General features: G+C 36.1%; 2 protein-coding genes across 2 annotated transcripts; both read left to right on the top strand.

Annotated features, from left to right (window-relative positions):
• Positions 1-1560: 1560 nt before the first annotated feature.
• Positions 1561-9263, top strand: LOC133325798 (anoctamin-5-like). Its single transcript, XM_061534518.1, has 12 exons — positions 1561-1840; positions 1981-2168; positions 4204-5334; positions 5773-5918; positions 5982-6562; positions 6620-6837; positions 6899-7063; positions 7120-7573; positions 8203-8596; positions 8666-8756; positions 8820-9000; positions 9046-9263. The coding sequence occupies exons 1-12, from the start codon at positions 1561-1563 to the stop codon at positions 9192-9194; spliced, it is 3978 nt and encodes a 1325-aa protein (XP_061390502.1). The 3' UTR covers positions 9195-9263.
• A 4134-nt stretch (positions 9264-13397) lies between these two features.
• LOC133325808 (viral IAP-associated factor homolog) lies at positions 13398-14333 on the top strand. Its single transcript, XM_061534528.1, has 2 exons — positions 13398-13413; positions 13626-14333. The coding sequence occupies exons 1-2, from the start codon at positions 13411-13413 to the stop codon at positions 14331-14333; spliced, it is 711 nt and encodes a 236-aa protein (XP_061390512.1). The 5' UTR covers positions 13398-13410.
• Positions 14334-16910: the final 2577 nt, after the last annotated feature.

Raw genomic sequence — 16910 nt, 5'->3', positions numbered from 1 at the left:
GTGGTTTATGCCATTATTTGAGGTGCAAATCCCATACAGCATGTTTTCCTAAGGGGTCTGATAATTTATTTTATTAAAGAAAAATATTTTATCAAAGGCCTGGGGAATTTTGTTTTTCACAAAAAATCATCCAAAGAGACTTGAGGTTTTTTTCGGTAAGACAAGCCTTTAACAGGGGCCTAAATATGTTTTTTTTTTTGTTTTCTTAAGAGACTGAGAATTTTCTACTAAAGACAGAAGTATGTCTGACGAATCGACAGAAGGCTCATACATCTTCAAACCCTTCAGAGGTCTGATGAAGCTGAGGATAACATCATCCTTTAGAGGACAAGACCTCATGAAGACCAAATGAGGATTTTTCTGAGAAACAAATCGGACCACAGAAAAAAAATCATCGGACAGGTCCAAATTTTTTCTATAGAAAAAAATGCGTCGGACCACAGGTCTCTATTTTTTTCTATAGAAAAAAATCGGCGGACCACAGGTCCCTATTTTTTTCTATAGAAAAAAATGCGTCGGACCACAGGTCCCTAGTTTTTTTTCTATAGAAAAAATGCGTTGGACCACAGGTCCCTAGTTTTTTTTCTATAGAAAAAAATGCGTCGGACCACGGGTCCTTAGTTTTTTTTTCTATAGAAAAAAAATGCGTCGGACCACAGGTCCCTAGTTTTTTTTCTATAGAAAAAAATTCGTCGGATCACAGCTCCCTAGTTTTTTTTTCTATAGAAAAAAATGCGTCGGACCACAGATCCCTAGTTTTGTTCTATCTATAGAAAAAATTCGTCAGAACACAGGTCCCTAGTTTTATTCTATAGAAAAAAATTCGTCGGATCACAGCTCCCTAGTTTTTTTTCTATAGAAAAAAATTCGTCAGACCACAGGTCCCTAGTTTTTTTCTGTAGAAAAAATGCGTCGAACCACAGGTCCCTAGTTTTTTTCTATAGAAAAAAATTCGTCGGACCACAGGTTCAAATTTTTTCTATAGAAAAATAATCGCCAGACCCATTTTTTATATAGTAAAAAAATCGCTAGACTTTATTTCCAATTTTTTCTTTAGGACAAAAAAATCGCATGACCTCATTGCAACTGTGGAATTTTATTTCTTGAGGAAAAAATGTATCGATTTTTTTATAAATTCTCCCTCCCCTTAAAATTATTATTAGGTATGCAATATAATAAAATACAATGTTGAATTCAAATAAATTATTCAAAACCTCTCTCCACCATAAAATATTCAGCGTGTAAATGGAAACAGCTGGTGGTCGGGATTCGAGAAAAAAATCAAAACAAATTAAAAGCAAAGAAAAATAACTTTTCCAGGGCAGTATTAGAAAGCTACAACAACAATAAAGAACACTAGGAAAATATAAAAAACAACAACAACTACAACAAAAAACATTAAGTAACAAATCATGTAAATTAGGAGCGGACATAATTTTTATTTAAAAAAAGGAAATCAATTCAAACTATTTTTAAAACCAAAAAAAAAAAAAAATAGTGGAGAACGCAAGTTCCAAATCTATGGCCTTGACAAAAAATATTTGACTCTCCCCCAAGAACATGAATGAACAAAATAATGCACTTAAACGTAATGGAAGCAGCAGCCGTACTTCGTCATCGTCGAATAACACGCAGAGCCACCAGCAGCAGTCGCAACACCACCCGCCCTATGCAATTCGCATAGATAGCCTCGAAGAGGATACCAGTACAGCACCCATTACCGAATCGAATTCACATGAAGACCTAATAGTTCGTGATCCCGACGACGAGGAGGAGTGTAAAAGTGGCAATAGTGCACGTCACAGCCGGCTATTCTCCACGGCCACGCAACAATTTCCGCGTAAGTCACAACCCGCCAGTCGCCAATCGGTCTAGATGGGTGGTCGGTTGGTCTGAATTTATAATTTGTTTATTTATTTTTAATGCAAAAATAAAATAAATTGTTATAAATAAATAATTTTTGTTGTATTTTTTCTGCAGGTTTCCTTTCGGTACCAGCCCTGCGAAATGCCCCACTACGTTCGACGCTGGGCAAACGCCAGATTGTCTCAAGTCCAGCCAAAAGTGAACGTATGGCCGCTCGTGATGATAGTTCAAATAAAACCCTATACGCACGAAGGCTAAGTCAGGATAGTGGTATTGTGGCGGGACGATTGTTTACGGGAGCGGTAAGTTAAAAATTAGAGGACCTAAGGAAGGATTTTCCTCAATTTTCTATAGAAAAAATTCACCATCAGGTCCTGAAGATGACCTGAGGATGGCTTTTTTCCTCATATCCTCAGAACCTGAATATAATTTTTTTTCTATAGAAAAAAATTCCTCAGCTTCTGCGGAAGACTTTTTTCTATAGAAAAAATCCTCAGCTACTGAGGATGACTTTTTTCTATAAAAAAAAATCCTCAGCTACTGAGGATGACTTTTTTCTATAGAAAAAAAAACTCCTCAAGACCCCTGAGGATGACTTTTTTCTATAGAAAAAAATCCACAGTTACTGAGAATGACTTTTTTCTATAGAAAAAATTCCACAGTTACTGAGAATGACTTTTTTCTATAGAAAAAAATTTCTCATGCCCTGAGGAAGACTTTTTTCTATAGAAAAAAAAATCCTCAGGTCATGAGGAAGACTTTTTTCTATAGAAAAAAATCCTCAGGTCCTGAGGAAGACTTTTTTCTATAGAAAAAAATCATCCTCAGGTCCTGAGGAAGACTTTTTTCTATAGAAAAAATTCATCCTCAGGTCCTGAGGAAGACTTTTTTTATAGAAAAAAATGCCTCAGGTCCTGAGGAAGACTTTTTTCTATAGAAAAAATTCCTCAGGTCCTTAGGAAACCCTTTTTCTATAGAAAAAAATTCCTCAGGCCTCCTGAGGAAGACTTTTTTCTATAGAAAAAAATTCCTCGGGCCTCCTGAGGAAGACTTTTTTCTATAGAAAAAAATTCCTCGGGCCTCCTGAGGAAAACTTTTTTCTATAGAAAAAATTTGCTCAGGCCCCTGAGGAAGACTTTTTTCTATAGAAAAAATCCTCTGGTCCTGAAGAAGACTTTTTTCTATAGAAAAAAATTCCTCAGGTCCTGAAGAAGACTTTTTTCTATAGAAAAAAATTCCTCAGGTCCTGAAGAAGACTCTTTTCTATAGAAAAAATCCTCAGGTCCTGGGGATGACTTTTTTCTATAGAAAAAAATTCCTCAAGTCCTGAGGAAGACTTTTTTCTATAGGACAAAAAATCTTCAGGTCCTGAGGAAGATTATTTCCATAGGAACATTTTTTTCTGTAAAAAAAACTTGGACCTGTGGTCCGACGAATTTTTTTTCTATAGAAAAAAAAACATGGACCTGTGGTCCGACGAATTTTTTTTCTATAGAAAAAAAACATGGACCTGTGGTCCGACGAATTTTTTTTCTATAGAAAAAAAAACATGGACCTGTGGTCCGACGAATTTTATTCTATAGAAAAAAAACATGGACCTGTGGTCCGACGAATTTTATTCTATAGAAAAAAAAACATGGACCTGTGGTCCGACGAATTTTTTTCTATAGAAAAAAACTTGGACCTGCGGTCTGGCGAATTTTTTTCTATAGAAAAAAACTTGGACCTGCGGTCTGGCGAATTTTTTTCTATAGAAAAAAACTTGGACCTGCGGTCTGGCGAATTTTTTTCTATAGAAAAAAACTTGGACCCGGAGGGTCTGGCGAATTTTTTTCTATAGAAAAAAACTTGGACCTGCGGTCTGGCGAATTTTTTTCTATAGAAAAAAACTTGGACCTGCGGTCTGGCGAATTTTTTTCTATAGAAAAAAAACATGGACCTGGGGTCCGACGAATTTTTTTCGACCTGGGATCCGACGAATTTTTTCTATAGAAAAAACATGGACCTGTGGTCCGACGAATTTTTTTCTATAGAAAAAACTTGGATCTGCGGTCAGATTTTTTTCTATAGAAAAAACTTGGACCTGCTGTCTGACAAATTTTTTTCTATAGAAAAAAACATGGACCGAATTTTTGTCTATAGAAAAAACATGGACCTGCGGTCTGGCGACTTTTTTTCTATAGGAAAAAATTCGGACTTGAGGTCCTGCCGATTTTTATAGACAAAAATTCTGAGAACTTTTCCCTCTGCATATTTTCTTTAAATGGATAATGTCACGTTGGGCGCCATTTGGTATTCGATTTTTAATACCAATTTTTGTTGTTGTTCTCCTTTCAGGATTTAGGCCTCTTCGATCCCTCGCCCTTTCAGACGTCCCACAGTGCCCATCATCCCGAACAGAGTTCATCGGAAAATATCTATTCGTTGCTGATTAATAACGACAGCGATAGCCACAGTGATAGGCACACACCAACAAATCTTTATGCTCAGCAACTGCAACAACAACAATCACCGGAAACGGAAATGTCAGTATTACCCATTTCCTATTTTAATAATAACAACAGCAACAACAACAACCACACCAACACAAATACCCACCGCAATAGCCTACCCGGCTGCAACAGTAACAGCAACAATCATTACAATGAAAAATGGCGCCCAAATTATTTCAAAACTCACAGCATGGCCATACCCTTGCCGACCCACTTGGAATATGATTCGGCGGAACCCAGTCCAACTCAGGCCTTTGGACCGAAAATTGATAATTTGGAGAATTTACCCGGTACCGCAATGCATCGTTCGCTGGGTCTACATCTATCGGCACCACCCACACCCGAACCAGAGGAACAAAAAACACCCATTACCAATGGAGGCAGTGACTCCAAAACTCCACGGCAGGATGATTTGGAGAAGGCCGTCATCAAAACAAACACTCCCACCCCCAACACAATAATGGACGATCCGTTTGCCTACAAACAATTGGTGCCCTATGAAAAGTCACTGACCAACAACAACAACAACACCAATAACTCCAAACAATCCTCCATGGAGTCGAGTTTGAATGGCAGCTTCTTCAACAACAGCCGCAAGGAAAGTAAACGTAACTCCATGGAAGAAACCCAATCACGACGTGTCAGCAAACAGGATCGTGAAGGTTTAGATTCCGAATCGCTAATGTTTCGTGATGGTCGTCGTAAAATCGATATGGTCTTAGCATGGGAAGAGGAGGATTTAGGCGTCATGACCGAAGCAGAATCACGTAAACGGGATCATCGTAAAAACTTTATGGAAAATCTAATTAAAGAAGGTCTCGAAGTCGAACTGGAGGATAAGACGCAATCGTTTAATGAATGTACCTATTTTTTGAAAATACATTTACCCTGGCGTTTGGAGACCCGCCTGGCGGAGGTTATGAATTTGAAGTTGCCCGTCAAGAGATTCATAACGATTTCGGTTAAGTCACCATGGGTAAGTGGAATAGGGGAGAATCGAAAATATTGAAAATTATATTTAAGGAGGACTAGCAAAGGGCTTTCGGTGTTTGGAGGGCATTCAGAAGATTTTTGGGAAGACCTTTAAACGTGATTCTATATTGTGAAGCTATTAAAGGTCTCCTCACCTAGGAGAGCGTGCACGGCTTATGTCAGTATATGCGCAAACTCCACCTTTGCCTGCCGATTTCTTCTTCCAACCTGAACCATTGGCAATTGTCTTCATTAGCTTCTCGGTTATATGATTTCCAATGCACATTTGCCAATCTTTCCTTCAAACGGCTCCGCAACCCGACCACAAGACCAGTTTTTTCTGTGAAGTCCTTTCCAGAAGTCCATTTTCTCCTGAAGTCCTTTTTCATTCTCTTGATCAGCTTCCATTATTATTATTATTTTATTTCCTCTTTCTTGTCAGGACGAAGAGAACATTGTATCCCGCAACATAATCTATTGGAAAGATGTCTGGCAAAAGCTTACGCAACGAATTCAGCTGGATAAAAGTGTGCTGGAGGGAGAGACGACCTTCAAGGCTGCCACAGCTAATGGGAATCCCGAAGAACAGTAAGTCAAACACACACACACAGAAAATTATCCTCCAAAATTAACAATCCTTCTTCCCTACAGATTCATAGTGAAAGATCGTGCCACCTCGTTCACCAGCGCCCAACGTTCCCTGATGGTTATGCAGGTTCTGCTGCGCACTCCCTTCGATGACAGTGATCGTTGCGGAATACGTCGTTTGCTCAATGATAAAACTTATTTAGCTTGTTTCCCCCTGCACGAAGGACGTTATGATCGTCCGCATTCGAGTGGCGTCTCCTTGGATCGTCGAATACTCTATCAAACCTGGGCCCATCCCTCACAATGGTATAAAAAGCAACCACTTTGTTTGGTGCGGAAATATTTTGGCGACAAAATTGCCCTGTACTTTTGTTGGCTAGGTTTCTATACGGAAATGTTGGTATATCCATCGATTGTGGGTACCCTATGTTTTATTTATGGGTTGGCAACGCTGGAGTCAGAAGATAATACACCGAGTAAGGAGATTTGCAATGATTTGGGACCGGGTAATATTACACTCTGTCCGCTATGTGATAAGGCTTGTAGCTATCAGAGGTTGTCTCAGTCATGTTTGTTTTCGAGGATTACTTATTTGTTCGATAATCCGTCAACGGTATTCTTTGCGATTTTCATGTCATTTTGGGGTGAGTATGTAGAAGACAGTGATTGGCAACACCTGATTGGTAACCTTAAACTTTTAGCTACAACCTTTCTGGAACTGTGGAAACGAAAACAATCGGTAATTGTTTGGGAATGGGATTTGAATAGCGTCGAATCGGATGAGGAAAATCGCCCGGAATTTGAAACGAATGCTACGAATTTTCGTATAAATCCCGTGACCAGAGAAAAAGAACCATATATGTCAACGTGGAGTCGAACGATACGTTTTGTTATTACTGGGAGTGCGGTATTCTTTATGGTGAGTTGGCAACTCAGAAATTGGTCCTTCTTTGATTTACCAACCCCATCACTTTTTGCAGATTGTAATAGTTTTGTCAGCCGTTTTGGGAACCATTATCTATCGCATATCCATGGTGACTGTGATCTATGGCGGTGGGGGATTTTTCGTGAATGAACATGCCAAATTATTTACCACAATAACGGCGGCCCTCATTAACTTGGTGGTCATTATGATATTGACAAGGGTAGGGATTTTATATAGAATTTTTTATAGATTATTTACAAAAAAATCTCCTTTCAGATCTACCACCGACTGGCCATACGTCTGACGAATTTGGAAAATCCCCGTACCCATACGGAATACGAAGATTCGTATACGTTCAAAATATTCTTTTTTGAGTTTATGAACTTCTATTCGTCGCTGATTTACATCGCGTTCTTTAAGGGCAGGTTTTTTGACTATCCTGGGGATGATCAGGCCCGCCGTAGTGACTTCTTTCGTTTGAAAAATGATATATGCGATCCGGCAGGGTGTCTTTCGGAATTGTGTATTCAGTTGGCAATTATTATGGTTGGCAAACAATGCTGGAATAATTTTATGGAATATCTATTTCCGAAATTCTATAATTGGTGGCGTCAACGCAAGCATAAACAGGCCACCAAGGATGAGAGTCATTTGCACATGGCCTGGGAACAGGATTATCATATGCAGGATCCGGGAAGGTTGGCGCTGTTCGATGAATATTTGGAAATGAGTAAGTGGCGCCCAATTAGAAAAAATTCTAAAGCTTGAACAAATATTTTTAAAAAATCCACGCCAAGTTTGGGACCTTAAAAACTCAACGCCTGGGTTAGGGTCCTTAAAAATCGTAGCCTAGGCTGGGACCTTAAAACTTATTTTTAAAAAATCCACCCATATTTAGAAAATTCACACCGAACGCTTTTAATCTACCCTCAAATAAAAGCGTTCCAACCTTCCATCAACTAAAAACGTTCCATTTTAATTCCATCATTTCTTTCATTTGATAACCTAACCTGAACTAAAAACGATCCATTTGAACTCCGTTATTTTCCCTCTCAGTTGAAAACCTGCCCTCAACGTAAATGTTCCATTTTAAATCCCTAAAAATATTCCTCTTCTTCTCCAATATGGCTTTGTTACCCATTTTTAATCTACCCTAAATTTAAATCGTTCCATTTGGCTTGAAAACCTATCCTCATCGAAAAACGTTCCACTTCAATTCCATCATTTCTCTCTCATTTGATATCCTAACCTCAACTAAAAACGTCCCATTTAATTAACGTTATTTTCCTCTCACTTGAAAACCTATCCTCACTGAAAAACATTCCATTTAAATTCCCTTAATTTGCCTTCTCTTTACAGTTCTCCAATATGGCTTTGTAACCCTATTTGTGGCAGCCTTCCCTTTGGCTCCCCTTTTCGCTTTGCTCAATAATGTTGCCGAGATACGTTTGGATGCCTATAAAATGGTAACTCAGGCCAGACGACCGCTAGCCGAACGTGTTGAAGATATTGGTGCCTGGTATGGCATATTGCGGATTATAACCTATACCGCGGTGGTTTCAAATGCCTTTGTCATTGCCTATACCAGTGATTTTATACCACGTATGGTCTATAAATTCGTCTACTCCGAATCGAATACCCTGGTGGGTTATATCGAACATTCGCTGTCGGTGTTCAATACATCGGATTATAAAGAGGAATGGGGTGCCAAAACGGAAAAAGATCCGGATACATGTTATTACAGGGGTTATAGGTAAGCAATGGGAGGGAGGGATTAGATTTTGTTTATGAAAAAAAAATTAAAATGATTTTTTTTATATAGAAATGGTCCTGAAGATTACGAACCCTATGGCCTGAGTCCTCACTATTGGCATGTTTTTGCGGCTCGCTTGGCATTTGTGGTGGTGTTTGAGGTAAGGTCATATTTTTTAATCTCCCTCCAAAGAAAATTTCTCATTTATTTATATTTCCTGAAGCACGTGGTCTTCGTCATCACGGGCGTTATGCAGTTCATTATACCCGATATCCCAGCCGAAGTTAAGACCCAAATGCAGCGAGAACAACTGCTGGCCAAGGAGGCGAAATATCAACATGGCATGAAACGAGCCCAAGTGGATAGCCAGGATCTGATGAGTGTATTTCGTGATGCTGGCAGTCGTCACAGTAATGCCAGCCTACAATTCCCCACCACGGAAAGTGGAGGAGTCGGCGGCGGAGGTAGTGGTCCATTTGCATCACGTCGCAGTTGGGCTCGTCGTTTTTCCCGACTCAGTGATGGTTTGGATGCCCATGTAGAGGTGGCCTCACGACCACGACGTTCCATGGAATCGACAGTGTGGGAAGTTTCCTGACATGAAGAGGAATCCGAATCACAGAATGATATTCTATATGCCAAAAGTAAACATTAGAGATTATTTTTTTCTATAATTTCTTCAATAACAAAAAATGGGAACAAATGTGGAACCAATTTTCAAGCTCTCTTTCTTTATATAGTTTTAGTTTATGTGGTTGTATGATTTGAATTAAAAAAAAAAATAATTACATTATTCAATATTGTATTTTTATGTAAATAAATGTTCTTTGAATTTACTTTAGAAAAAAAAGTACAATAAGTGTCACCATTCCGTTAGTTGGTCCTTGAGAATTTATTTATAAAATATAAAAGCTGGGACTTGAGAACTAATTTAAAAAAAAAACCCAAGTTGGGACCATGATGCAATAATGAGTGTATGTATCTAAGCAAAACAACTGTTTTTTCGATTATCTGTCAAATTTTATCTAGTAATATTTCGCATGGTTGGCAACACGTCGAATTCAAGTAGAAACTATGCAATTTACATAGTTTGCAATAAGGTGATATATCTCAACAACCTTTGTTTTTGTCTTGACCATCTGTGTCAAATTTTTCCATATAATATTTCACATGGTTGGCAACATTTCACATGGAATCCATGCAGAAATTACGCACTTGGGCTACCTATTTATTGTGCAATGGCAGTAGGGGAGACTGGGGCACCTTCGGCACTTTTTTTTTAGAGCTCTATATCTCAGTACTTATTCAACATATTTAACAAATTTATGGCTTATTATTGTCCTCAAACACTTAATGATAAAAAATAGTACCAAAAAGATATAAAAAAATAGTATTAGTTAAAAAATTTTACAGTTTTGTAAAAAAAGTCAAATTCGCCGAATGTGCCCCAACCCGGGGTAGCTTCGGCATTTGATGGGGCACATTCGGCAACATAGACATAGCCGGGTAATTGTCATCGCTATCAGTCTGGTTGAAATTCTGATCTTCTAAAGGCTCTATTTGGTTTTAATACGCCACACAATGTTTGAATTATAGAGCTTTATTTTCTAACGGCGGACTTTTACATCTCAAGCTCGCACACACCATCAGAAATAAGGGTTTTCTATCGCATTTTCGTCAGTACAAGCACGTTTGATCTTATATATGCAATTTCGAGCCATATTAAAGGATTAGTTTTAAAGACAAACTCAAAAATATTTTAAGGAAATAATATTGCACAATCTGTATATGGCCGAATGTGCCCCACTTTAAAATGCCGAATGTACCCCGAATGTCCTTTTTATAGTTTTTTCATTTTTTTCGATCAGTTTTGTAAAAACATTATATTTTTAAATATTTCCATAATAATACACATCGTAGTTAACCACTTTTTAATAATATTGTCTTAAACATTTAAAAAGTTTTATACGCGAAATACTTACGAAATGGAATTGAAATATTACAGAAACATCTATAAAAATATAAAAACCGATGTATCCAAATAAGTTTATTAGCTAGAAATTTCAAACTTTGTGTCAGTTATTTATTTCGATATTCGATACCTATGTATCGAAACTAGTGATGTACGGTGAGAGCTTCATATCGAAAACGCGATTGCCGAAGGTGCCCCGATGCCGAAGGTGCCCCAGTCTCCCCTACTCATGATGCAATAATAAGGTATCGATTATGTGCCAAATTTTTCCATATATTTCAAATGGTTGGCAACACTGTACAACGAATTAAACGCAGAGAGCCTTTAATAATCTGTCAATTAAAAGCATCCAAGTGGGTTTTAAAAACCTATACTAAATAAAAATCTTCAAATTCTTAAATTTCACTCTCGTTTCTAGTGTATCCAAAAAAATTAAGTAAGGATCCATAAACATGTCATTCTGCAGTCGATACTAAATTTTTCATTTGGTCAGACATAGAAGCTATATCTAAATCTGAATCGATTTCAGGAAACTTAACTCACACATCATTCTAGACCTAATTCATTCCGCTGTGTCAAATTTCGTGCAAACCGAAAGATATATAGCGACTTTGGTGCACCATTTACATTTAATAGGACGAAAATATATGTGGGAGCTATATCTAAATCTGAACCGATTTTTACGAAACTTAACACACATCACACTATACCTAATTCATTACACTGTGCCAAATTTCGTGCAAATCGAAAGATATATAGGGACTTTGGTGCTCCATATACATTAAATCGGACGAAAATATATATGGAAGCTATATCTAAATCTGAACCGATTTTTCCCAATTTCAATAGGGTTCGTCCTTGGGCCAAATAAGTGACCTATGCCAAATTTCATCCAAATAGGATCATAAATGCGACAGACGGCTCATGGACGGACAGACGGTAAATCGACTCAGAAAGGGATTCTATGCATATTCTCAAAAGGAACCATGTGTCTATCTCGTTTCATTTTGCCTGTTACAAACAAATACACAAAGACATAATACCCTGTACCACAGTGTGGTGAAGGGTATAAATATAATTTAAAATAATCCACGGATATTTAATGACTCCCAAAATTATTTTTTAAAAAAATATACAAAAAATGCAAAAAAATGATTCCCTACCCACAATGTGGTCAACCTAGGTGTGTCTGGTTACCCTAAAGTTTGTAACAATTGTTACAAATTGTTACTGGAAGTCGTCTGTTAACCCAAAAGTTCTGCAAAAGAGAGCGGTTGGAGAGAGAAATTTTGACAGTTCTTTCAGTGAGAGTTTGCAAATTCTTGCTGGAAAAATTTCTTCTTGCAATCTCTTGCAACTCTTCTTCTTCTCATACATCGACATTCAATCAGATGTTTTCTATTGTTTGTTTATTTATTTTTGTGCTTTTTTTTTCTGGGGAACACATCAAATCTATCTTTCTTTTATTGCTCATTTTTTTATTTTATTTCCTTTTTATTTCAAAAACTTGTTAAACTGGTTGTGTTTTCTTTCTTTTAATTCTTTATAATGGCGGACAAATTGGTTTGTTTTGACAAATCAGCTGATTAGTTGCAAGCTTCTGCAGGGATGCCGTCTGTTTACTTTTCGCATTTTTCTTGCAAAAGAGAATAAAACTACCTTACTCTCTCAGAAAGAAGTTACTGGACAATTCCTGCAGGGAAAGTAACCAGACACACCTCCTATTGATTTCTACTTGAATTCGATGTGTCAAGTTGCCATCCATGTGAAATATCATAAGAATAAATTTGACAAATGGTCCAGAAAAAAAGGATTTTGTTTTGATACATCACCTTATTATTGCATTATGACTATTACTAAGGATTAATTTCTTAAAATATCACAATAACACCAATTAGCTCAGCTTTGCAAGCCCCCGCAATTTCGCTTTTTGATTTATTCGGTTAAAATTAATAAAAATACAATTTTGGAGCGCTTTTAGTTGTGGTGTATATTGTTTGCCAGACTGCGTTGCCAATCGCAATTAACTAAACCCCAAAGCGTCAAGGCGTTACCATAGACGTTATTGATTTCTGTTATTTCATTTTTCATAATGTCTTAAAAAAGCAGACAAAATGAAGCTAAAGAGCTGACACCAGAGGATGCTTTCTTTGAAAATTTGCTACTGAGATTTATATTATAGTTAAACTCAAGAACTAATAGTACGTTTTCATTTAACCGGATTTCCTTAACCTAGTGGGTTTCAATTGTCAATTCCTTTGCACATATGTCAAATAAATCCTCATAAAGTAGATTAACCCGGTAAATAGTTCTAATGTATATGCCGTTTAAGCCTTGGCAGCCGATGTCCCACGAGTCTGTAATGTCAGTGGAGAAAAACGTCAATACGGCGATATGTCCCACGGTGGTCCATTTGCTGGAAGTTATTTACAAATTTTATTAAAACACAAACAGGTTTACACGGCATTTTTTATTCTTAGAGGGCGGTATACAGGCTAAAAATCCCCCTGCTACAGTTGTATTACTTCCTGATATTCATAGCAAGCATATATACATCCGAAAAAAGAAAAGCAAGATCTTTCACGACAATTTTTAACGATGATAATAATTCATTTCTTTGATTCTATTCTTCATATTTGCATATTTTCATTAATTACTACACACTACGTACGTCACCGTTACGTATACGTTGCCAACTAACTTTGCGGTTGGCATTTCTTTTCATAGTGGGGAGGATTAGTCACCTCCCACAGACAATAATTCATAAATATTCTTAAATATCTATATAGATATTAAAATTTAAAGTATTTTTTCAATTAATTCATAAACAAATACAATAAAAATGGTAAGTTTATGTGAGATTTTCCGAAAACAAACAACAGCTGTAAACAAATGAGATATGATGGTTCTAATTGTCCATATATGGAATGAATACCACTGTTGAGCAATAAACAACAACAACAATGACTATAAAAAGAACTAAAAATAAACAAAAAAGCAATGTGCAATGCTTTCACAATATGTATGTATTCTAAATATTTGTATCATATTTTCTAGGAACCCAATTACGATGAAGATACTGAATGGAATGATGTCTTGCGTGCTAAAGGCATTATACCCCAAAAACCCAAGGAGGCCGAAATTACCGAGGACCAAATTCAAGCCATGATCGATGAAACCATAAAAAAACGTACCGACCTTGCTGATGGTCGTAAAAATGTGGAAGACATGAACCTCGACGAATTAGATGAACTGGAAGATTCCGAAGATGAAGAAGTCCTCGAACGGTATCGTCAACAACGTATGGCCGAAATGAGAGCATTCGCCGAAAAGGCTAAATTTGGTACAGTACGTGAGATAGCTGGCTGTGATTATGTCGATGAGGTGACCAAGGCGGGTGAGGGTATTTGGGTGGTATTGCATCTCTATGCTAATGGTGTACCACTGTGTTCGCTCATTCATCATCATATGCAAGCATTGGCTGCACGTTATCCTCAAACGAAATTCCTGCGTTCTGTTGCCACCACATGTATACCCAATTTCCCCGAAAAGAATTGCCCCACGGTGTTTGTTTACTTTGAGGGACAGCTGAGAAAACAATATGTTGGCCCATTGGAGTTGAGAGGTGACAAACTGACACAAGATGAATTGGAATTTATGTTGGGACAAGCTGGTGCAGTGCCCACGGAAATTAAGGAAGATCCCAAACCACGTATTAAGGATAAAATGTTTGCCGATTTGGAAAATCACATTGATTTCGATTAGGAAACAACGAGTATTTTTTTATTTAAATGTCTTGAGTTACGCACACACAAACAAAATGCAATAGAATAATTTTCAAAAAAATAAATATTTTTTTATAATTAAAAGAAAATATTTTTTCGAATGTCCAATATCAGAAGTGGATTTTTTAAAACACTAACACTTTTTCAAAGGCGTGGGTTTTTAAAAATATTTTTTTCAATTTCAAAAATATTTTTTCAAAAATATTTTTCCCAAACTTCTGTTTTTTTCAATATTTTCTGTGTTTTATTTTATCCCCTATAAAAACCATTTACTTATGTTTACCTTGTAATATGGTGCTTGCCATCAATATTTTCTTTTATTTTAATGATACATAAATTTTTTTTTTATTCAAACGTTGATGTGTGTACTGGTCACTATCTTTAACGCCACCTGTATTTGAAGCTTTAAACATGCCGCACGGACTAGTTATTAATCTCTGGGTACTTGCACCATTTTCATTGGCCTTTTTATTCTTCACCAAAAACTTGCGGTTAAAACTTCCTGACTGCATGAATCCGATTTCTCGGCCATTTTGTCGCAAGCCGTTCACGCTTTCAGTTCTTTAAATTCATATAAAATTCTATTGAAAAGCAAAGTACACATTATTTTTTTATATAAAATATCTAATACCAACCAATTCTAATATAATTGGTAAGTTCATTTTCGGAAAAAATATTTAGGTCTTATTCTGACAGATTTTTCTCACGTTTAGATTGCTTTAAACGACATTGGATTACTCTGCTAAATTAATTTTTTTTAACATAAAGGGAAAAAAGAGCAAACTCAATTTTGGAGATTTTTCAAGATCTCGTTATTCTTTTCCTTTAAAAGAATTACAAAATTCTATAAATTTTGTATTTGGTGCCATTTCGCTAAGCGGTAAGAATTTTGTTTTCTCATAGATCTCAATTTAATTGAGAGCTAATCTTTGCTTCTTTCTTTTTATTAGTTTGGCACCAAACACTGTTATATCTCATCGTTTAGAAAAACATAGCAGAGAATATCAAACCAATAAAATACTGGTTTTGCTAAACAATCACAGGCCTCACACACAACCGTCTGATCATTAGTTGTCTCAGTCAAACGGAAAAAAATATTTCTGTGAACAAAACTCTGTATCGGACAGAAAATTTGCCTTATTGCAATTAAAAAGAGCTGGAAGCAATATCTGATGTTATCTCGAAGCTAAGTGTCAAATAATGGAATATGTTTTCAAATAAGCCAACAATTCGATAACATCACGTAAAGTAATTTTTTATTCTCCAATACCAAAAGAAGGATTCTGCTGTATACTGCAACAACACCCATATGTTGAGAGGAGCGATTCTACCGAAAGAAAAATTACATTTAAGTATAAATATATTTATTTAGTGAGTGCTGAAAATGTAGGCAAAAAGAGTGCAAATCCCTTGTTAAATGTGTGAAAGATCATACCTTCATTTTTTTTCGAAATTATGAATAATAGCAAAAAGTTTAAATTTTAGCATACTAAAACCTATATGAGCATATATAACCTTAAATTAATTTTTCTTGCCTTCATTTTATTACTCGAGGGATTTGTAATCTATTTGCCTAAAATTTTGTTGCCCTGTGTAATTTACATTGAATATTATTAGCACATTTTTTTTTTTTTTTTTTCTTTACTAAAATTCCAACAGCATTGTTGAGAACACAACTCCACTATACAATAGTGATTACATACATAACATTTACTGATATATGTATGTATATAACATTAAATTATTAAAGAAGAAAATAGTGGGTTGTGGTCTTTACTTAAATGTTGCTGGATATATGTATCTTACTATGCTAAGCGTGTAATTTGCTAGCGTGTTGCAGGTGATAAGTTGCCAGACATTTCGCAACATTGTTGCTGATCGAGCACCCAATGTATATTATAACTGAACTTCTCTCAACACCAACTACCTTCAAAACAGCCAACCTCATCGAAAGATCTTTCGGCGTGGGAGTAAGCAAAACGAGTAAGTGATAAATTCTCTTAATTTATAATATTGATTGTATAGTTTTTTTTGTGTGAGAGACATTGTTTTTTTTTCTTATTTGTTGGTTGTTCTCGATCATCTTATTTTTATTTGTATCTGCTGCTGGCATTTTTACATTAAGGTGGTTTACATTATTTTGAATTTTATAACAAATGTAACCACAGCGAAGTATAAATATATTCAAATTAGTTACTTTGTTTAAATTATATTTTTTATATTGTTATGTATAATTGAGCTCTTAAAAATTATGATGCATTTAGATTTTATAGGCATAGGTTTGTTATTTCCTTTAAAACAATTAATTAATTTATATATTTGTTTAAATACATTTAAATGAAATCTAGTGTTATATTTTTAAGAAAATTTGGATTCCATATGAATAAACTTATTATGTCTCGCTTTGAGTAAGCCTTTGGTTTGATTCCATGGTGAAATAAGGTAGAAAGGTTACTGTGAAAATGGGAATCACTATTTAAATTTTACTAGGAAGGTAATATTGGTGATTAGGAAGGGAGGGTAAGTAGGACACAAAACCACCTAATCGTCCTGCTGC

This window comes from Musca vetustissima, unplaced genomic scaffold (genome assembly GCF_032173495.1).
Source record: "Musca vetustissima isolate MV318-11 ecotype Yass unplaced genomic scaffold, APGP_CSIRO_Mvet_v1 utg825, whole genome shotgun sequence".
Lineage (NCBI taxonomy): Eukaryota > Metazoa > Arthropoda > Insecta > Diptera > Muscidae > Musca > Musca vetustissima.
The sequence above is the reverse complement of the archived record's forward strand: the minus strand, read 5'-3'. Positions and strand labels throughout refer to the sequence as shown.